Source organism: Plectropomus leopardus, chromosome 9, assembly GCF_008729295.1.
Source record: "Plectropomus leopardus isolate mb chromosome 9, YSFRI_Pleo_2.0, whole genome shotgun sequence".
Taxonomy (NCBI): Eukaryota; Metazoa; Chordata; class Actinopteri; order Perciformes; family Serranidae; genus Plectropomus; species Plectropomus leopardus.
The window spans coordinates 4,509,319-4,532,671 of NC_056471.1; the positions used below are offsets into that span (position 1 = coordinate 4,509,319).

Genomic DNA, 23,353 nt, shown 5'->3' on the forward strand with positions numbered 1-23,353 from the left:
TCCTAAAATCCTAAAAACACCTGAAATCTGAGAACCTTTCTAAAATCCAAACATCCTAAGATCCTATAAATGTCCTAAAATCCTACACACATCCAAGATCCTGGAAAATTCTTAAAAACCTTGAAACATCCTAAAATCCTAGACACATCCTGAAAGCCTAGAAAATCCTTTCCTAAAATCCTAGGAAAATCCAAAGATCCTACAGATTAAGAAATCCTGGAAATGTTCTAAAATCCTAAAAACGTCCAAAGATCGTATCACATAAAGTCCTTGAAATGTGCTAAAATTCTGGAATTTTCTTAAAATCCTCAAAACATCCTAAAATCCTAAAAATGTCTTAAAATCCAAGAAAAGTCCTAAATTCTTTTAAACATGCTAAAATCCTAAAAACGTACTAAAATCTTACAAACATCCTAAATTCCTGGACACCCTAAACTCCTACTAACACCCTGAAGTCCTAGAAATGTCCTAAAATCCTGTAAACATCCTACAATCCTAGAAATGTCCAAAAGTCCTGGAAACATGCGTAAATTGAAGATATGTCCTAACATCCTAGAAACATTCTCAGAAGCGTTCTTAAATCCATCATGTTCTAAAATTCTAGAAACGTCTTAAAATCCTAGAAACGTCCTACTCCTAGAAACTTCCTAAAATCTCAGAAATGTCCAAAAATCCTAGAAACACCCTACACTCAAGTGCCCTCAAATCTTAGAAACGTCCCAAAATCCTAGACACATGTAAGGTGCTGTTGCAACTGGCCTATGGCTTCTTGACATTTTTAAAAAGTGGCCCGAATTTTTTAAAAAAGTTGAGTATCCCCTGGCCTATACACTGAGAAGAGCCGGCGCGCGCTTCCTGCTCTGTCTCTCCTCGTGCTCGACAAGCGAACTGGCCCGGACCGCAACACTCCGCGCGCGCAGCCCCGAGATAATAGACTATTAGTGGAAGTGGGATTCATTTGTAGCCAATTACAACCCGTAGAGTTGAATAGGAATGCATAAATAAGGAGGGAGACGGACACACACACACACACACAAACACACACACACGCACGCACAAACACACACATACACAGACATATGTGAGTATATGATAGCGGTTCCTCGAGGGGGCCAGCTAAAAGCCAAAAAAGGCGTTCAGAGCTGCACGAGCTGAAGGAGCGAGAGAGAAAGAGCGAGAGAGAGAGAGAAGATAGGGAGGAGAGAGGAGGCTTCACTTAACTAATGGGGAGAGAGGGAGAAAGAGAGAGAGAGGGCGCGAGCTAGTTTTAACTATTAGAGAGATAGATCAGCGTCCGTCCCGCCTTCAACTCCTGTCAGGCTTCCAGCGCGCGCACCCACCGGTGACCAGACAGAGCGCGCGAGGCTGGAGGTCGGGACGCCGAGCGCTGTTTATGTGTGTGTGCCAACACAGGATAACGGCGGCGGACAAGACAGACAGACATTAGATCACCGGAGACGTTGTGTTGGCGCGGTGGAAGCGGAGAATGAAGGGGACAGAGCCGGAGAGGAGGAGAGAACAAGTTTAGACGGGACCCCGCTGAAGCCCCGGGAAACTTTAACGGGCTGAAAACATCAGCTCACATCGGATGTTGACAGGACTCATGAACCGGCCTGCGGTGTCAAGTTTTTACAGGAACACCAAACTGTCCCTTTAAACCGGTTTGCTCAGAATCTTTTTCATTTTTTAAGCGCTCCTGCTTTTTAACCCGGATTCTTGATAGGCTATATGGGACAGGGAGAGTGAAGTTGCCAATGAACCGGGACAGAGCGGTACCGGGGCCCGGAGCGGACGGGGTCCAGACCGTGATAAGCCGGGACAGAGCCGTAGCAGGGCCCGTGGCGGACGCGGTGCAGCCGGTGATGAGTCGGGACAGAGCGGTACCGGTGCCCGGCGGCGGGGACGGGGTCCAGACCGTAGTGGGCCCGGACAGCGGGGACATGCTGCTGGACGGAGGGGCTCCAGGAGAGAAGCGGCTCTTTTCCAACGCGGTGGCCGGAGGCAGAGACGCTCAGGCCGGGGAGAACCACTCGGAACCTCCGCCGACGAACCCGGTGTTAGCCCCGCCACAGCAGGTACATGCACGGGAGCAAACTTTGTGGATTTTTTTTCTAAGGAAATGTGCAGTAAAACATTGAAAAAACAAAGAGTGAAATGCAAAATAAATCTGGATGCGACACAACAGAAATAGTGTGCAAAATTGTAGATTGCATGAAAATAAAAGGCAATTTTGTCATTAAAAGTTGCAGAAAAGTAGAATTGCATCATAGCGCGTAAATTAACTCCCGAAAGTTAAACATGACATTAAACATTAAAAAAGACAAAAAAGAGGTGATGTTCATTTGTTTGTTTTTGTTCAGTTTTTTAAGGTACTTAAGTCTCGTGATGTAAAACGTCCCGTGGGCCAGTGTTGTCATGTTGTGGCTGTCCGATTGAAGCAGGCAGATGAGGCCTTAATTAAGATATAGCAGTAAAATTAACAGCCAATTTGCTGCGGTAATGTGATGGCAAACAATAAAAATAAATTATACAGATAGGCTACCAGGAAAATGCGTGTCCATAAAAGCTCACGTGGAAATGGACTTCTTTCTGCAAAACTAGCATTGCGCTGGAAATCGATAGAAAAAAAAATTAACATGCGAATTTAACAATTTCAGAAACATGTAATTTAATGTGAATTGCGTCATAAAGAAACAATGCAAAATGAATAATTATAAGATTAACGAAAATATTTTTCCAAGATTCCCAAGATTAATAAAAACATTTTAAAAAATGGTTCTGTAAATTATCAAAAGAAAAACTCTTATATTTACATCTTTGGATTAAATATCATTATCATAGTTTACAACCCATCAGGTGTATCACAAACTCTTCCGCATTTTAAATAAAGGATTATTTCTAATCACACAATAGCATGATCAGAAAGTGTGATCTTCTTATCGTCAGATGTTAATAGGCCCCTGGGTCTTCTACCCTCCCTCGGATTATTTAAAGAGGGAATTATGATATTATTAATGTGGGATTATTCATGTCGACATGCTCCAGACTGGCCTCATTAATAAATGAATGATCCTAATCAGGATGTAGTGCACACCGAGCCACTGCACCATCTTTTATCTGCTTCATACAGTTAGCCACCTTTTTTTGGCACGACATAAATCTTAAGGATATAAATTCAGTCTACATATCTATATCATATAGTAAACATGGTGTGCACGCGCGGGGTCAAGCTGGTGTAAATTATAGGAAGATTTGGGATTTTATGGAAATCATAAATGAATGTTTACCTGAAATAAAACGCGCGTGTTTGTTTTAAATTCATGTTGAAGTAATAAAATAAGGTTTTAATTCTTTTTTTGTCAGTACTTTTCCTTCAACGCCAGACCTAAATAAAAATGGCATCGATTCTTCTGCTTTCTGATTGATCGCTACATATTGGATATGGGAAATTGATTGGTTCATGTTGTAGCTGTTTGCTTTATGAATACAGTTTTATTGGCTGTGATGTGTGCTGTTGACAGTGGTGTTTGTCTGCCTTCAGGTCATAGTTTGCCTCAGTGCTTTAACACTATTTACAGATGCGGACACTTATACTGTACTGCCTGTATTTCACAGAATATATGGTATTTATTACTACATGTATTATTCATTTCATCTTTTAGATTATTATTATTATCATTGTATTTACACTTATATTAAATATATTACTATTAATTTAAAAGATTGTGGCGGGCGTTATAAATTAATATCAACATATTTTAGCCTATAAACGAATATGTAACTCGATTAAAATTGAGAATCCGGAAAAATATATATGTATTTGTTTTATCTATTTATTTTTAATTCAACTCAGCAATTATCACATTCTCTGGGCCGAAGAGGAAATAAAGGAAGCTCAAACAAAAATTGAGCCACTCACTCAAATAAAATGGATTCAGTTAAAATACATAAATATTGTGAATGAAGGGGCCTGATTCCAGTGCGTTATTTGCAGGGCCCTACCGGGCACCGGACCACTTCTTTCTCCGTACTGGATATCCTGGATCCCAACAAGTTCACGAGCAGCCGGCGACTCCAGCAGCAGCAGCACGCGAGCCACCGAGGTGAGCGCGAGCTGAGCGCGTACGGAGCGGAGAACCGGAGAGGAGGCACGGGGGAGCGCGAGCCCAGCCTGGAGCCCAGCAAAGGCTGCTACGGAGCGGAAGAATACCAGAGCAGTAAGTCCGAGTTTACACGGAATTGACCTTTTAAACCTGAGGCTCTTTAATGTCCCCTTTAATGTTAGTTTGCTTTTTAGTATGTTTATTTTCCCGCCAGTCAGCCCCTCAGTGTTTTTTTCTCTCCCTCAAAATGTCTGTAAACGGATATTCAATGTAGTAGGCCTAACTGCTTTTATTTAGGCTTCTAAAAATAACTTTCGTTTTGGTAAAAAAAAAAAAAAAAAATCCCAATGTAAGTTTTGTCTGTGTTGGATGATTTTGAGTCAATATTTAAGTTTAATTTAATTATTCTTCAAGGGCGACAACAAAGTTCGGGGAAATAACGGGTTCTTTTGCTTTTTTCTATTCGATTTTGTGTGTGTGTGTGTGTTTTAATTATTTTATTATTTTTTTTATTTATTTTTGTAGGCTATTTTGTTTTTCTAAATAATTATTTAGAATTGATAACTTATTAGATATTCCTTCAAATTTAATTTTCTGCGTGATATCCACGGGATATTCCGTTTTGCATTTTTTTGTGGATGCGTCTATTTACTGCGATGTACCACACAAAAAGACCCAGTTTAACACCAAATCGTCTCTCTGGATTGCAGATCATAACCACAAACAAAAGCAGCAGATCCGTCTTTGTGTGTGTGTTTCTGACAGGAAGTGTAAAATGTTCATTATTAGCAGTTAGCTCTCTGCCAAACACACGTCGCTTTTAACTGAAGCTCAGTTAAAAGAGGAAAAAAAGGCTTGAGGTAACTGGCCAATACGTGCGTGCGTGTGCGTGCGTGAGTCTGTGCGTGCGTGTGTGTGATCGGTATTATTGATCGGTAAATATCTGTTTCAAACAGCAGTTTGTATTGTGTGTGTGAGCTTCCATTCAGACCCATTAGCTCCAATCAGCTCCGTTTCCTGTGTTTGATATTATGCGCTTGATCAGTGGAGCTGTTAGATTATAGTCCGCATGAGTTTGGATGTTTTGTTTTCTTTCATTTACTCTTCGTGTCTTTCATTTCTTTTTAGTGCTTAAATACTGAGACTTAATTTCACTACTTGTCTGACCTTTGCTCATTGCATAGCGCCTGAGTACAAATATTAATAAACAACAAATTTAACTTTTGAATGTAAAACTAATTTTAGACATGCTTGTACCGAATTAAGCAAAACGCTACAGAGCAGAGAATAAGTAAGATTCATCAAAAAGAATAATGCACAGAAGTTGTCCTTAAGATTTAAAATTATAAGCCTACATGTTTTCATCTCCAAACAATTAGTAGGAATAATTCTCTAATAGCCTTCACACTGTTGGATTTGACCTTTAAAAGAGCACTTTGAGAATGACATAACGTCTCATAAATAACTCTATTAAACCCTGTTGAGGATCAAAGGCTAAATACTTTTGTGAAATATTTCATGTTGAATATTAAGGTCCTCATTGTAAACATATTTACATTTAAATGAAATTGATGATTTTTGTTTGTGTTTTGCAGGTATATGCTGTCAACTATTGAAAAAAAAATCATCACCATTAATTACTCATTAATATATTAATGACACCATGTTTGGGCCCAATACATTTTTTGCCCATAGCCCATCACATGCTAATATGTAGTACGGACTGAACATTAAAATATAATATATGACATTTTAATTTGGAACACAAAACAGCGAAATAACATTTCTAATTTAATGTCAGCCTGAACTTTCATAATAACATTTTTACAATAAATGAAATAATAATTAATATTTGTGGGCAGCAAAAGAAGAGGAGGAAAAAAAGAATAATGGTCTGTAAATTAACAAAAACTGTAATTTTGTTTAGCTAAAGATTAACAGAGTATGTTTTTAAAAATTTGCAATACTTTTTTTTTAAATTCCAGTCTAAACCAGTGTGACTGAACTTTATAGATATTTATTTTTATTTTTATTTTATTCTAATTGTAAAGTACACAATGGTTATTCAGCGCGACTTGGTGTATTTATTTGGAGATGGTAACGGAATTATTAAAAGTCAGAGATTGAATTAGGAATGCTTCTATTAAACCTGTTGTTGTACAGCAATTGCAAAATATCATATTTTAAGAATTGTTTTTTTGACTTTTTTTCAATTTTGTAATAAACACTTGAACAGATTTTCGGGCCACAGACCCTTAGTGACCCTGAAACTGCTATGCCCCAATTAGTTTACTGTAATTGATTTCACATTTATAGTCACTGGAATGTGTTGCTAATATAGCAAAGCATAAACTGAAATGATACGGGCATTAATGTGTCTCCTGCATTTTTACTCATCATGTTGAACATCAGAATATCACAGCAGACACAGCGCAGCAGGGGAGGGAATATTCCAGCAGACCTGATGGTGAACACAGAGAAGTGTTCACTATGAAAACAGAGAGGGCCACATTTCATTTTCATCCTGCTTTTCTTTAGTGTTTTCATCCAGCCTGGTTCCGTTCCAAATGTTTAGCTGATAATGATATTTACACCAAGAACTTTGACTAAGTGTGTGAATAGTTCCTCTTTGGAAAGTTTTAATGATTTGCGTTTAAATGATCCAATTAGGCATTAAAGGAACAGGCCTCGGGGATTTTTATTGACTGTTTTCGATGTTTCCACGCTGCCAACTTCATTCAAACCATTTTATTTCATCAGACTATTTTTTAAAAAAAATACTGTTTGTTGTCTTGTTAACTTCAATCAAAGTTTTTTGTGATAGTTGCCTTATTGTACATTAAATTGCACGTAAGGACAAAGGTGGACTTTGTCATGACTCGATCAAAGCAGGTAACACTCATACCTGGGGTCCTCCGGAAACCTCAAATTCCCCAAAGGTCCCTGGATTACCCCGTTTGATTTATTAAAAGTGTATTTAGTGATAAACACCTCCAAAACACAAAAACTAAAATGAAAAAGGCTATGTCTTATAGAGGCACCCTGTTTCAAAAATTAGATTGAATGAATTTATTATTTCAGTGAAATTATGTTTATGCAATGCATATCTCTAGCATATGGGTTTAGTTAAATCACCATAAGTGACACACCAACAGCACAGTGTTCCATTTAAAGGCAGCAGGACGTAATGTGCAGGAAAAGGGGGCCTAATGGGTTAATCATGCCCCAGGTTTGGGAGATAATTCATGCTAATTCATTATAAGCACTTTAATATGTTTGTATGACACAGATGTGGTTTTAGTTGGTTTAGTAGTTTTCTTAAGGCTAACATAGTGGCCATGAGAGGAACTGCAATCAAACACACACACACGCGTGCGCACAAACACACACACACACACACACACAGATTATTATTCTTGCTTCACGCAGTTAAACACACACCAGGTCATTTTTTATAAAAATAACTTTTTGTCTCTCACTACGCCCTGGCAGTAGTGCACAAGACAGATCATTTGTGAAAAACTCAGATTCCTCTGACTCCTCCCAGTGCTGCTGATGGCATTTGCTAGAATCCACAACGCCTGAACAAAATCAACCAATCAGCACTACTTAAAACCAGGAAGTGTCTGTAACACAGTGAATGCTTGCCCTTTTTACCAAAAACAGGCAAAAACAAACTGTTGTTGAAAGTCTCTTCCACAGAAGAAGACAGGTCTTGTGTTTATTTTCTTTGTCATTTATAATGTTGTTGGCTAAGGAGGGATGGGCAGCTTTTTTTTTATTGCTGATGGTTATTTCTCAGTCTTTGTGTTTTACAAAGCTTTTCCTGAAGCCGCCTGCTGGAGATGTTGTGCTGGACTGAGAGAGAGAACACCCTCCTGGCTTTGATTGTTTGTTTTCATTCAGGGGAAGTAGATTTGTGTATACGCCATTAGCAGCACTAGGAGGAGCTGGAGGAACCAGATCATTTCACTGACGATCTGTGTGCCACTGTCAGGATCTGTCTAATGTACTGTCAGCAGTGGTGGCACTTGCATAGGTGATATAGGTGGGCGCCAGGTGGGGCTTTAACTTGGGTGCCATCCTGAGGGGAGCGCCAAAATTGCATCCAGAAAAAAATTCAAGCGAGTCATAACTGTCTGAACAATGCACAATGCAGGAGTCAAGTGGACATCAGAGGACCATTCTCCCCCTGCCTATCAGCCACAAAGCCGGTTTAGAATAGAAGAGTCCTGTAAAACTTCAGTTAATTGCCCAAGCTATTATTTGCTTAAATCACTGACCTCAACAGGCTTATATCCGGGACAGGTGTGTGTATGAGACAGGCTTTTATTTCCTTTCACACTAAACTGTTGTTTAGCAAAAATGGGAAATACAATCAAATCATTTATTTAACCCTATGAAACATGGCTAAATTGGCTTTATTTTATTTATTCATTAAAAAAAAAAGCCATTGAGCAACAAAAGAAGAAAATTTGCCCAAAAAAGCAAAGACGGAAATGACAGTAAAAATATTTAAAAAATTAAAATTTGTAATAAATCTGTGAAATATTTTTTAAATATATAGTTGTGATAATCATGAATATAGTTCACTAGACATTTTTCCTCAGCTTTTTAAAAAAATAGTCGTCCATATCTACTAATCTCTTTTTTAGCGTCTTTATTGTTGACTATGCAGGTAATTCCGTCTTCTTAGGTGTTCATGGCGTCAGTAAAATGAACTGAATGATTGAACTGTGACAATCTTACCACACTAACCATGTCTGTGGCATGTCGATACAGACAAAAGTTCAAAACATATTTACTTATTTGTATGCAGGATCTAAGCAGCTAACCAATGTTAGCTCCAGCGGGGAGCCAACAATCCAGTTTTATACACCCAAAGTACTTCTATAAAAATTAAATGCATGGTAACCGGGCCTCTAATTGAGACAGGCCTTTATTTGTCAAAATGTGTAACCACACCAGGCTGGTGAAAGGGACTGGGCCTTTAACTGGGACTTGGCTTTTATTTGAAGTTTTACAGTACACCCACTTCCTCCTCTGTAAGCCACACAACTAACCAGAGGACCCACCTCATCAACTACCTCCACCACTGAGAGGAGTGTATGTGGAGAGAAAAACAAAAAGAAATCCATGTTGAAATCAGAAGAAGAAGATGTTGTTAATGTTACCTCTAAGCAGCTGGTGTGTTCCAAAACAAGCGCTGGGTGAGGCCTAAAAATAAAATCTCCGATTTATTTTCACATCAGATTTGATTTTCGATTGTTATTGATTTTTTTCCCCTCTTAAAAACAAACTGCAAATGACAAATGAATTACTCAAAACAAATTACATTTAGATTTTGGCCCAAAAAAATGAACAAACTGAAAAATGTAAAGGGCTTCAAGTCAGTATTGCAGTTGAAACAGTAGAGTATTGAAAATTCTGAAATAGTACAACTATTGTTCAACATTAGGTCTATGTAAACAAATAATGTTATTGGTGATAGGTCTGTTGTAGTGGAGTCAAATGACATCACCTCCAGCTCTATGTGATCGTTCCACGTGTACAGTTGTACAGGTGAGGCAGGGCGGCTGGTAGCACATAGCTGGGTTGGATAGTTTTCAGCCTGTGGATAAACCTGCAGGCTTTTCCTCTGTATACGCGGGCGCTGTATCTTTGGCAATATGCAGCGCGACTGCATCAGTCGCAGCTTTGCAGCGGGTCGCTCTCCTGTCATACGAGACACAGCGGGAAAATGCTTCCACTAATGTCAGATGCTGGCTGTTTGTGGGCTGACACAGTCTTCTGCATCTCACAGTGAGACACATTTCTCCCACTCGGCTGCTGCCTCTCTTTGAGATATTAAAATAAATTGGTCATGCTGCTGCCTTTAGCTGCAACAGCCTTGACACAAACTTTACAGTGGTTTGTTTGAGATCTGACATCGCAAAACCGAACCGGTTTCAAACAACTGACAAGACTTTTTTGGGAACGCACGCTTCATTTTCATTTATGCTTGCTGTCATGTCGTCGTGTGTGTGTGTGTGTGCATTTCTAGGAGGTAAGCACTAAGAACTAGCAAAGCTCAATGAGAGCAGTGGGGGTAATTTAAGAGAAAATCTAGCATTTCATTTTTAAAATTGTGCTAAACCACAAATTGACATTAATCAGTAAAATCGATTTATTGCACAGACCTGGCTCGAACTATCACTGACTGTCAGGATCTGCTCCTGACAGTAGTACATACTACTGTCAGGATGTGGTGACAGTTTAAGCAAACATGACAAAAAGTTATCTTTTATGAAAGTTACCTACTGTAGCTTCAAATTGTGATTGTGTAATGGATGTTAGTTTGACATTTTCTTTGCTGTGTGTGTATTTTGTGTGGAATATACCCGGGCACTACTACTGTACTTGGGCACATTTATTGATGACACCCTGATTTTTAATGATAATCCTGAGAGCATCTTTGAGCCAGTCAGCATCTGTTTTTAATCTGGAAGCCGAGGAGGTTTAGTGTCAGCCAACACAAACTTGAAATGGCATCCAGAGGCCTGAGTGAAAGCATTGTATCATTAAACAGAACAGCAGGGTACGACAACTTGCGTGCAAAGAGCAAAATCAAGCTCCCCAAGATATCAGGGAAGGTGATTGGCAAATCACATAAACAGCTCAGCAATATATCTGACAGCGCTGTTCACAGGAAAGCCAAACCCCTCACATCCATTACACTCAGAGGCTGAGCTGCACCCGCCTGGCCGTCGATGTAGGGTCCCAAAAAACATTTGTAGGAAGTCCTTTATTCTATTTGCCATTCAGGCAATGAACACAGAATAATTTCTATTCGGGAAAGCTAAATTTTTAAATTTATACGCCGTAAAACTTCACTTAACAGCCTGGGATGTTATTTGCTTAAATCAATTACCTCAACAGGCATCTATATGGGACAGGCTTTTATTTCCTTTCACACAAAACTGTTACTCAGCAAAGATGGGAATCAAATTATTTATTTAACCCTTTGAAACCTGGCTTGGATTTATTTATCCATTCATTCATTCATTCATTCATTCATTCATTCATTCATTTTAAAATTATTGGAAGAAGGTAATGAGCAACAAATGAAAAATGTACCAAAGTACAAGAAAATTACCTGAAAATTTCCCCCAAAAAACCTACAAAAAAGGAGCAAGAAATTACATATAAAAATGAAAACAATCCAAATGATTCTGTAAAATGATTTAAAATATATAACTATTATAATTATGAATATAGTTCACTGGGCAATTTTCCTTAGCTTCTTTTACAATTGTCATTTTACATCTACTTATCTTTTTCTTTTTTTTCTCTTGTTTACTCTGCCAGTTATACGTCTTCTTTTGTGCTCACAGTTTCAGTGAAATTAACTGAACGACTGAATTGTGAGAATCTTACCAAGCTATCATTGTGAGCAGTATGTTCATATAGACAAAAGTTTAAACAGATACATGTTTATATGTGTAATTTAAGCAGATAATTAATGTTAACTCCAGCATGTAGCCAACAATCTGGTTTTATATATCCAAAGAACTTCTATAAAAATGATCTGCATGGTGAGTGTCTCTGAATGAGACAAGCCTTTATTTGTTCAAATTTGTAGCTAGATAAAAGGGACTAGGCTTTTATTTAAAGTTTTGCTGTAGTCAATTGCTCCTACCTGCCTGTTTGCACCATTCTATTTTGTATAATGTTGTATTGTTCTATGTGTTTGTATCTTCGCTGTCTTCGCTGTCTGAGCAAAGACAAAGACAAATTTCCATTGAGGTGGACAATAAAGTCTCTCTGTCTGTCTCTTTCTACTTCCAGAGGAAGGTTTTGTATACAGAAGTCAGGATGAGGATGACTACCACAGATCTGGGACCCCAGATTCAGAGGCTCCAGACGGACCGTACAGCAGTGAGGAGAGCAGCTCGGCTCTGCCCAGCAATGGAGACAGAGACCTGGGTCAGCACAGCCACCAGGACACCAGCAGAGACACCAAGAGCCCCGGAGGAGGGTCCCCAGACCAGATCACCGCCGTCCAGACCAACGGGGGCCAAGGCCCGCAAGGAAAACCCAAGAGGAAGCGCTCCGGCTCGGACTCCAAGTCGGGGAAGCCCCGTAGAGCCCGGACTGCCTTCACCTACGAGCAGCTGGTGGCACTGGAGAACAAGTTCAAGTCCACACGCTACCTGTCAGTGTGTGAGCGCCTCAATCTGGCCCTGTCGCTCTCCCTCACTGAGACCCAGGTCAAGATCTGGTTCCAAAACCGTCGGACCAAGTGGAAGAAACAGAACCCCGGAGCCGACACCTCCGCCCCCACCGGCGCAGGAGGTGCGGGAGGTGCAGGAGCAGGGGGGGGAGGAGGAGGTCTGGGGAGCCTCAGCCCTCTCAGCCCATCCCCTCCCATCAGCGGGCACCTGGCCATGCACGCTGGCTACGCCGGCCACCATCACCCCCCAACTGGCAGCCTGGTCCAGCTGCCGTTCCTCACCGCCAGCCACGTCCTGTCTCCCTTCATGCTGGGGACGCAGAGCTACGCTGCCCCCGCCTTCTACAGCACACACCTGTAGACACACACACACACAAACACACACACAGCAGACAGAACGATCCTCAGACACACTCTGAGCCCAGGGAGACTGAAAAGTTCCAGCAGACAGACTGTCCGTGTTCAGCTCTGCTCTCCTTTTTACTACCAACATTTGAAGGCTTTAATTTCAACGGATTATTTTGATAGAATGTGAATATCTACCAGAAACTGTACATAAATCTATGTTCTAGCTCCCTATTCCGAATGCTGTTTTAAACTACGTAATAGACAAATAGTTGATTTCTTTGTTAAAAAAAAAAAGTCTGTATGAATATTGAATGTTTATTTATGACTTAAGGAATGGCTTGATCTATTGTCAGTACCGTGTAACTCCAGCTGTGATTGTTTTCTTTTCTGTTATTTATTGAATTTGATGACAGTTTCCATAAAACCCTTGGATGTACTGAATCCACTCAACATGATATCAACTTTGATATTAAAAAAAAAAGACAATTAAACTCTGAAAAAGTACTCCAGTGAGCTCTTTCTCGTGGAACAGGACAGCAGGAAGGTCCTGGCTTCAAACTTTCCACGTTCACCCACATCTGTGTTGGTTTCTTCACAGCCTCTCACTGAGTGCACCAACCATCTGTAACCCTTTACAGGTCCAGCTCAGATTAACAAGACATGGGCCCTATTTATGATCTATAAAAGCACAAGGTCTTAAGAGCACGGTGCAAATGCACTTAGAGCGAGTACAACTCAATTTTTGCTATATCATGACGCACTTAAAGGAGCTACATGTAAGATTTTGGCATAATTTCAGTTTAAAACATTCAAACATGAACTAACCCTATCAACAGAGTGAGAGGAAGTAACACCTCTGACGTTATGTCCAAGATGCCAATGTTTTGTATGCAGAGATATCCACTACTAAACAACCAGGGACGGGCCGTCCCCTCTGTAATGACACATCCTGGCCTGAGAGGCGATAGTGAGTCACTGCAGTGCGTTCCCCTGTTGAGAAGTGTTTGCCCTCTTTTAAAGCATAGTGCCACCCTTGGTGGTCATGGTGAGGGCTAAGGGTGTGGGTCAGGTTTAGGTGGAGGCAGGGGCGGCTCTAGCCATTTTGGTACTCTAGACAAGATTGGGATTTGACTTTATTGAATTTGACTAAGACTTGAATTTAATCAGTAACAAAATTTAACCGTGATATTCAGTAATAACAACAACAATAACGACAATAATGACAACACAGCAGTTAGTCAGAGACCACAAATAATCGACTAAATGTGCATGCTTCAGAGAGATGTGTAGATGGCAGATTAGAAGGCTCTTCTCCAGCAGCTGCTGGGAGTTTCTGCTTAAGTTTCCTGAGTGCACCTGGACAGTTATAGAGGTCATTAGCTGATTACTGCTCAAGCAAAAACATGTACCTGCAGCACACAGAGAAGGACAAACACCTGCTGCAGTGCATCAGTTATTTCTTACTTGTGATTATGCACTACTAAAATAAAGGAGGTTGCACCACAATTAAACAGTTCCACATGCCAAACAATATGAATAATTATTTCTCCATATTGGTCAGCTAATTTCAGCACTGTGTCTAACTGGGTAGAAAGAGCAGCACTAAGCAGCCAGCAGCAGCAGCAGCAGTTAACCAGAGAGGTTACTGGTTTGATGTCCAGATGATTCATAAACATTCTTATTAACAGCTATTATAGCATCATTATATGGTATTATTAGTAGCTTTGCTTGAATTAAGTACAAATGAAACGACTTCACACAAAACGGCTTTTACAAGGGGGAAAAAAGGATTTTTGGATCTCTTTTCCCTCTCTATTCTTTGTTTCCTAAATAGCGCATCTGAGGGTTTGGACCTTTTTATTATGAATAAAAAGAAGAAATGTAAACATAGATAACTTATAACCTGTCTGTTGACGTATCAGTCAGGCTTTTCTCTTTCTCTGAAGTGAGGTGGCATCAGTAACTCATCCCGACTTTCACCATCAACACCCAGCGCCGTCAGTGCGCATGTGACACGTCACCCTTAGTGCACGCAGGGTCAAGGGTCAAGGCCAGGTCAAATGATGAGGAACAACAGGGGCGCTTTATGTGTTCATTTGTTATTTTCAAGTCAGGAACCGAGGAAACGGCGCAGCAAATTATTATTAGTATTTTTTTCTGAGCGCGACCAGCGGCGCCCCTCCAGCATGTGGCGCTGTGGCGAACGGCTCTGTGCCAATGGCTGGTGTCCCGTCCTGGATGGAGGGGAAGCAGTCCTCAACGCTACACCTGTTGTCAGCACCGATCTCACTATAATACATCCATGGTCAGCACCGGAGACAGTAGATACAGACGTTAAAGTCTGAGTGAATTAGTAAGTGTTCATGAATCACAGCGATGGCAGAAGCTCCAGGAAAACAACTGCTGAGCTGCAAACCTGGAGTAAATATTAGTGTGGCTCTCCATCGCTGGACACAGCTCTCAGAGAGCTGAGCTCCCAGACTGGTAAGTAACATCTAACCTTGGATATTAAACATATATTTAGTGTAACTATGACAACACAAACTGTTAGCTGACAGTTTGGGATAAAGTTTTTAATGGCGTGATGTGACTGTTTTCTTGTTATTGTTGCGTTGCTACCTTTAAAGTAAACAGCACACAAACAGCACCCATGAAGATCATAAGACAGCAGCTTTATTTTGAGCTGTTTTCTCGCTCTGCTGTCAGTTATGAGTTGCCCTTATTATTGACAGTTGACTGTAAATTGCGGTTGTATGGACACAGTTGTAGACCGACATTTACACTGTTAAAATATCGCTGAAAACATTTTGACTTACTGCCAAAAAAATTAGAGCAAATAATTGCAGTTTATGGAATTCTAAAATATTAGTAACAATACAGTGGTTAAACAGCTGAAATACTACCGAAAATAATTATAGTAAGTTTCTAAAACGTCACTGAAAGCATAGCTAGTTAAAGGGTAAAATACTGCACCCCATTCAGTTTGACTGGGTGGCTGGAAATTACAAAAGGCTCCTTTAAATACCCAAACTAAACCTATAGCCTGTCCTTCACAAAATGATAGAAAAAAAGTTCTAGTACAGAATGACATTCAAAAACTGATGAAAACGTCATAGTATAGGACTGTAGTATGTCGTTCAAAAAATGATAAAAACCTCATAGAAAAGTATGTCATTTTAAAAAATTATAAAAACGTCATAGTATAGTATGTCCTTTAAAAATTATAAAAAAAAAAGTTATAGTATGGTATTTCAAAAAATGATGAAAATGTCATAGTATAGTATCAAAAAATGATTAAAAAAAAAACTTCATAATAATAATACATTTAATTTATAGAGCAGTTTTAACAATACTCAAAGACGCTTAATAAAGATGAAAACAGTAAATTAAATTCAGTAAAATATACAAAATAAATAAAAACAAGATCAGTTAAAGCAAGATAGACAAGCACGAAATGTGAATAAATCAAACATTAAAAGCAGGTTTAAAAAGGGGGGTTTCGAGGTGGGATTTGAAAGTGTTGAGTTTTGGGCCTTTTTTTCAACATGCTGTACTGTGAGGTGTCTTTATAAGCAATAATATGTGTTTTTCAGCTATTTTTTTGACATGTAAAAATCTGAGGTTTTTTGACATACTATACTATGTCGTCTCAGCCATTTTTTCCAACATGCTTTATTATGACGTTTTTGGCGGGGTTTTTTCAACATAGTATACCACGAAATGTCTCTACAAGCTTTAATATTTCGTTTTCAGCCATTTTTTCGACGTCAAAATTTACCGTTTTTCGACATACTATACTGTTGTTTTTAGCCATTTTTTCAACATGTCAAAATTTGAGATTTGAGAAAATATTTTTTTTATGTTAATGTGATTTAATTTACATCAAATTACCTCGTGGGGCACTATTCCCGGAAAGGGAAAAATGATAGCCAATTAATAAAATCAGTCTCAAAATACACTTAATTATCAATTTGGAACTCTGATCAATAATTAGATTAATAATGATAACCAAAATTACCACAGTAATAGTAAAGAGTGAAGGATTTCGGAGCTCTTCACACAGTAATGGGCGATTTATTCACTTTTTGTACAACAAAGAAAAGGCGGGGACTTTAAGTTCCTTCTCTGTGTGCTTCTGTTGAAGCTAATTTATGAGTGTATGTATGGATCTATTATGTATGTAAGATGCCTTGGTTAGTAAAAGGGTGTTTAGTTGCATGCAAGAACTTGTCTATGTGAGGCATGAACAAACTAAATCCAAACCAACCAATAACCTAATAACAAAGAGATCACAACAACACATTCTGTAGTATTACATCAATACATGGTACATGATGGAAGACAAAGTAAACAGTTTGCACAGCCTGTACTAATGTCCTAATGCCATGCCCAGATGTTACTTGTCAATCCAGGAGTGGGAGAAGAGTTCTTTGGGTTGCTGGCTGAAAAAAAGAGGTTCCAGTTCAGTCACTCCTGTGCAGCTCCAAGGATCCAGGAGGAGGCTGGTCGGTCCTGGTGTCCTCACAGAGATAGCAGTTCACTGCTATCTTGGTTAGAAGTTAGCTGTGGCTTTCTAACAAGTAGAGCCGAGACAAGGCTGCAGCTCCTGCTGAGAGCTTAGGTGTTGAATGGAGAAGGGTAGCGCAGGTCCTCCAGACCTGCTACCTTCCTCGGAGGAGGTTTGTGAGCAAGAGCCGGAAGAATAGCAGATGATTCTCTTTGTGGCTTGGTGACATCCTGGGGGATCACTGTGATGAACCAATCATGTCCGGAGATGAATCCATGGGAAGGGACTAACACTAAGGTGCGAAAGGTGAAGTGTCCTGGGGGAACAGAAGGCATGCAGTCTCAAACACCACTTTCTAATGCAGTCTCGTGAATCCAACGAAACGTGTTGGGCCTTTTTTCAACATTGTATGTTATGAAGTGTCTCTACAAGCTATAACTTTGTTCTCAGCCATTTTTTTGACATGTCAAAATTTGCCATTTTTCGACATACTATACTATGATGTTTTCAGCCATTTTTTCAACATACTATATTGTGATGTTTTTGGCCTTTTTTTCAACATGCTATTTTATGAGGTGTCTCTATAAGCTATAATGTGGTTTTCAGCCATTTTTCCAACATGGCAAAATGTTTTTTTGACATTCTATACTATTTATAACTATACAAACATTGTGTACTATGAAGTGTCTGTAAACTGACAGTATTTTGTTGGTACTGGTTTTGCCTTCTTTGTAACTTGTCTCTCTGTGTTTTCTGCAGCATTGCTGATACCCTTCAACCACAACGCCATTGTTAGTGTCTTGACAGCGGCATTTGAATGGTTGCATCAAACGATCGTGGTTTTGGGAGAGTCAGGGGTTTTTTTTTCTACGGATTTTGAAATTGAATATTGAGTATAAAATTCAGTTTATGAACTTAGATTTATATTTTTACTGAACTTAAAATACAATTGAAATAAAATATTTTTTAAAATCTCATGTACCCCCTGGATTACTCCACATACCCCCAGCGATACGCATACCCCCATTTGAGAAACATGGACAATATGTAGTTTAAAATGGCATAAAAACATCATATTATAGTATGTCATCCAAAATGGCATAAAAAAGTAATAGTATAGTATATTGTCCAAAATGGCATAAAAACTTCATAGTATAGCATGCTGTCCAAAATGGCATAAAAACGTCATAGTTTAGTATGTCGTCCAAAATAGAATAAAAACATCATAGCATAGTATGTCATCCAAAATGGAATGAAAACGTCATAATATAGTATGTCATCCAAAATGGCATAAAAATTTCATAGTATAGAATGTCATCCAAAATGGCATTAAAGCGTCATAGTATACTATGGCGTCCAAAAATCATAGAAACATCATATATAGTATATAGTATATAGCATATATATAATATAATATGTTGTCTGTAAGATAAAAACAACATCCTAGTAATATGTCCTCCAAAAAATGATAAAAACGCCATAGTATAGTATGTCGTCCAAAAAATGATAGAAACGTCAAAGTATAGTATGTCATCCAAAAAATGATAAAAACATCATAGTATAGTATGTCATCCAAAAAATGATGAAAACGTAATAATAAAGTATGTTGTCCAAAAAATGATAAAAACGTCATAGTGTAGTATGTCGTCTAAAATATGATAAAAATGTAATAGTAAAGTATGTCAGCTAGTATAGTATAGTATAGTAAGTTTTCCCAACAATAATAAAAACGTCATATTATGTCATCTTAAAAATGATAACAACATCAAAGTATAGTTTGTCGTCCAAAAAAAAAAAAACGTCATAGTATAGTATGTCACCATAGGATATTGTGTTGTCCAAAAACTGATAAAAACATCATAGTAAAATAATAAAAACGTCGTAGTATATGTGGTCCAAAAAATGATAAAAATGTCATAGAATACTATGTTGTCCAAAAAATGATAAAAATGTCATAGTACGGTATGTCAACCAAAAACTGATAAAAACGTCATAGTATGTCATCTTGAAAATGCTAAAAACTTCATAGTATAGTATGTCGTCCCAGAAATACTAAAAAAAAACATGGTATAGTATGTTGACCAAAAAATGTTAAAAATACATAGTGTAGTATGTTGTCCAAAACATGATAAAAACGCCATAATATAGTATGTCGTAAAGTATGTTGTATAAAAAATGATTAAAAAAAGCCATAGTATAGTAAGTTGTCCCAACAATAATAAAAACGTCATAGTATGTCATCTTAAAAATGATAAAAACATCAAAGTATAGTTTGTCGTCCAAAAAAAAAATAAAACATCATAGTATAGTATGTCGATCAAAAAAATTAAAAAACGTCATAGTATAATATACAGTCCAAAAAATGATGAAAAACCTCATAGTGTAGAATGTCGTCTAAAATATGATAAAAATGTAATAGTATAATATGTCGTCAAAAATAATAAAGAAGCATAGTATAGTAAGTTGTCCAAAAAATTATAAAAACATTATACCATACTATGTCGTCCAAAAAATGATAAAAAAAAACGCCATAGTATAGTATATCATCCAAAGAAATGATAAAAATTTAATAGTATAGTATGTCGTCCAAAAAATGATGAAAATGTCATAGTATAGTATGTCGTCCAAAAAATGATAAAAATGTCATACAGTGTCATCTTGAAATTGATAAAAAAAAACTTCATAGTATAGTATGTTGTCAAAAAAATGTTAAAATTGCCATGGTATAGTCTGTCGTCCAAAAAATGATAAAAACGCCATAAGATAGTGTGTCGTCAAAAAAACTGATAAAAAAATCATAGTATTGTATGTCGACCAAAAAAATAATAAAAACGTCATAGTGTAATATGCAGTCCAAAAAATGATAAAAACACCATACTATACTGTTGTCCAAAAAATGAAAAAAAAAAAACGCCATAGTATAGTACATCATCAAAAAATTATAAAAAATGTCATACAATGTCACCTTGAAATTGATAAAAACGTCATAGTATAGTATGTTGTCCAAAAAAATTATAAACACGTCATAGTAAAGTATGTGGTCCAAAAAATTATGAAAACATCATAATATAGTATGTGGTCCAAAAACTGATGAAAACATCATAGTATAGTATGTCGTCCAAAAAATGATGAAAAAATCATATTATAGTATGTAGTCCAAAAAATGGTAAAAATCTCATAGTGTAGAATGTTGCCTGTCTTCATAGTATATTTATTCGTAGTAAAAAAATATGTCACAGTAAGGTTGTCTAAAGAATGATAAAAACGCCGTAGTATAGTATGTCATCCAAAAAATGATGAAAACGTTATAGTATCGTATGTCGTGCAAAAACTGATGAAAACATCATAGTATAGTATGTGGTCCAAAAAAATGATAAAATGTCAGAGGATAGTATGTTGTCCAAAAAATGGTAAAAATGTCGTAGTGTAGTATGTCGTCCAAAAAATTATAAAAACTTCATAGTATAATGTCAACCAAAAAATGATGAAAACGTCACAGTATAGTATGTCGTCCAAAAAATGATAAGACACATAAAAGTATAGTATGCGTCCAACAAAAATGATAAGAACAAGAGTATAGTATGTCGTCCAAAATTATAAAAAAAAAAAACCCCGTCACAGTATGTTGTCTAAAAAATTATAAAATTGCCATAGTATAGCATATCGTACAAAAATGTTGAAAACGTCATAGTTTATCATCTTAAAAATGGTAAAAACATCATAGTATAGTTTGTCATCCAAATAAAGATTAAAAAAAAACCATAGTATACTATGTGGTCCAAAAAATTATAAAAACCTCATAGTATAATGTCAACCAAAAAATTATAAAAAACATCATAGGATAGTATGTTGTCAAAATATCATGAAAACGTCATAGTATGGATGTTGACCAAAAAATGATGAAAAAAAACTTCATAGCATAGTATCTCGTCCAAAAAATGATAAAACCGTCATAGTATAGTGTGTCGTCCAAAAGATGATAAAAACACCATAGGATACTATGTGGGCCAAAATAATGATAAAAACTTCATAGTATAGTATGTCGTCCAAAAAAATGATAAAAACTTCATAGTATTGTATGTAGTCCAAAAAATGATAAAAATACATAGTATAGTATTTCTTTCAAAATATGATAAAAATGTCATAATAAAGTGTGTTGTTGATAAAATGATAAAAATGTAATAGTATAGAATGTGGTCCAAAAAATGATAAAAAACGTCATAGGATAGTATGTTGTCAAAATATCATTAAAATGTCAAAGTATGGATGTCGTCCAAAACATTGGCAGAGGTGCCTGAAAGGAGATTGAGTTGAGGGTAATGCGGATCAGAGTTTCCAAAAGCGAGGTAAAGATCTTAGAACTGCTTCTACTGCCAAAGGTGATTTTTTTGAACCACATACTTTAATATGTTATTATTTTTTGGACAACATACTATACTATGACATATTAATCAGTTCTTGAACAACATACTATACTATAATGTGTTTTTATGATTTTTTGTTTAACGTCATACTTTAATATGATGTTTTTATTATTTTTTTGAATGACATATAGAGTCACATTTTATGTTTTTGAACAACAAACTATACTGATATTTTGTTTTGTTTTGTTTGTTTGAATGATATACTCGCTATAACTTTTTCGACAAACTATGTTATGACTTTTTCAACATACTATAATTTGACTTTTTCTACAAACTATACCATGACTTTTTTCAACATACCATACTGACTTTTTTCACAATGCTATACTTTAACATTTTTTCAAATACTATACTATGACTTTTTCAACACACTAAATTATGACTTTTTTCTACCTTGCTATATTCTGACTTTTTTCAACATACTATACCATGATATACTATACAATGACAATATTTTCGACATTTTATATTGTGACTTTTTCTTGACATGCTATACTACACCTTTTTTTGCCATACCACTATGACTTTTTCGACATACTATATGACTTTTTTTAAGATACCATACTATGATTTTTTTTGACATGCTATTGTAATAATGCATGCTGTACTGTGACTTTTTTTCAACATACTATACTATGACTTTTTTGACATATTTTACAATTACTTTTTTTCGACATTCTATACTATGACATTGTTTTTTTTATTTAACACACTATACTGTAATATTTTTAAGACGTTATACTATGATTTTTTTTCATTTTTTCAAAACTGACTTTTTTCAACAAAAAAAAAATGTGTAGTATAGTGTGTCTATAAACCTCATAGTATGCTATGAGGGTTATAGACACACTATACTACACCTTTTTTTAAAAAAGTTTTATAGAGATGCTATACGATGTTTTTTTTTTTCTGTTTTATCTTTTTGACATTTTTTATTTCATTTTTTTTACATGGCAACACTTTTTTGGCATGACATACTATTACTTTTTTGACATAGACTCCTATGACTTTTGTTTCACTTGTAGATTATATATACTAGATTATTAAACATACTAGATTATGTTTTTTTTTTCATTTTAGACACACTACACTGACAGTGTTTTTTTTACACACTTTACTGAAAGTTTGGGATATTTTAAAAAAAAAAAAATTTTCATACAATTGTATTACTTTTTTCTTTTTTTTGACATGCTATACTATGACATTTTCTTCCAGTTTTTTTAAATTTTATTTTAACTTATAGTATGACTTTTTCAGTTTTCTCCACTATACATACTATTTCCACTGTCACAAGCAATGATGCTGCAAATCATTGAAATATCCCAGGCTGAGATAATAAAATCTAATTTGCATGTAGTATACTGAAAATATATATATTTTTTTTTCCCATGTAAAAACATAGTGGCGTCATGACAAAAACATGGCATTTAAAGGGTTAAATTCTGAAAATTAATGAATATTTGATATATTTGATAAGGACTGATGTGGGTTGAAAAATGACTTAATGAAAGTAGAAAATAATAATGTATAATATTTTTATGGCCTGATTTTAAAAAGTGTATTTTGTGCAAAGAGTGGTACCAGTGTGTGTAACATTAAGCGGGCCCTAAGGGTTCTGTAACTTCCTGCCCAAACCTGCTCACAGGCAGTATGGATCTGCGGGTCTGTGTGCTGAATCAAAGCAGAGGTCACAACAAACACAGGAAGCTGAGGAATTTAATCGTCCTAGACAACACACTCAAGTAGAAAATATTAGAAA

General features: G+C 36.8%; 2 protein-coding genes across 2 annotated transcripts in view; one reads left to right on the forward strand and one right to left on the reverse strand.

Moving 5' to 3' along the window:
- The first annotated feature begins 1,754 nt into the window (after positions 1-1,754).
- Positions 1,755-12,676, forward strand: nkx1.2lb (NK1 transcription factor related 2-like,b). Its single transcript, XM_042492789.1, has 3 exons — positions 1,755-2,075; positions 3,995-4,217; positions 11,931-12,676. The coding sequence occupies exons 1-3, from the start codon at positions 1,755-1,757 to the stop codon at positions 12,674-12,676; spliced, it is 1,290 nt and encodes a 429-aa protein (XP_042348723.1).
- Positions 12,677-23,292: 10,616 nt separating this feature from the next.
- The window catches only part of uvssa (UV-stimulated scaffold protein A), a 43,287-nt gene continuing 43,226 nt past the window's right edge, over positions 23,293-23,353 (reverse strand). Inside the window, exon 15 of the mRNA XM_042493249.1 lies at positions 23,293-23,353. This exon is cut by the window's right edge and continues 438 nt beyond it. The gene's annotated coding sequence lies outside the window, so the exon portion shown is untranslated.

What these genes read in the sequence shown, in the direction of transcription:
- nkx1.2lb (XM_042492789.1), top strand. Translation starts at nt 1,755, where the DNA reads ATGAACCGGGACAGAGCGGTACCGGGGCCCGGAGCGGACGGGGTCCAG. An exon ending in TGTTAGCCCCGCCACAGCAG is followed by an intron (nt 2,076 to 3,994) that starts GTACATGCACGG and finishes CGTTATTTGCAG; the next exon opens with GGCCCTACCGGGCACCGGAC. An exon ending in AGCGGAAGAATACCAGAGCA is followed by an intron (nt 4,218 to 11,930) that starts GTAAGTCCGAGT and finishes TTCTACTTCCAG; the next exon opens with AGGAAGGTTTTGTATACAGA.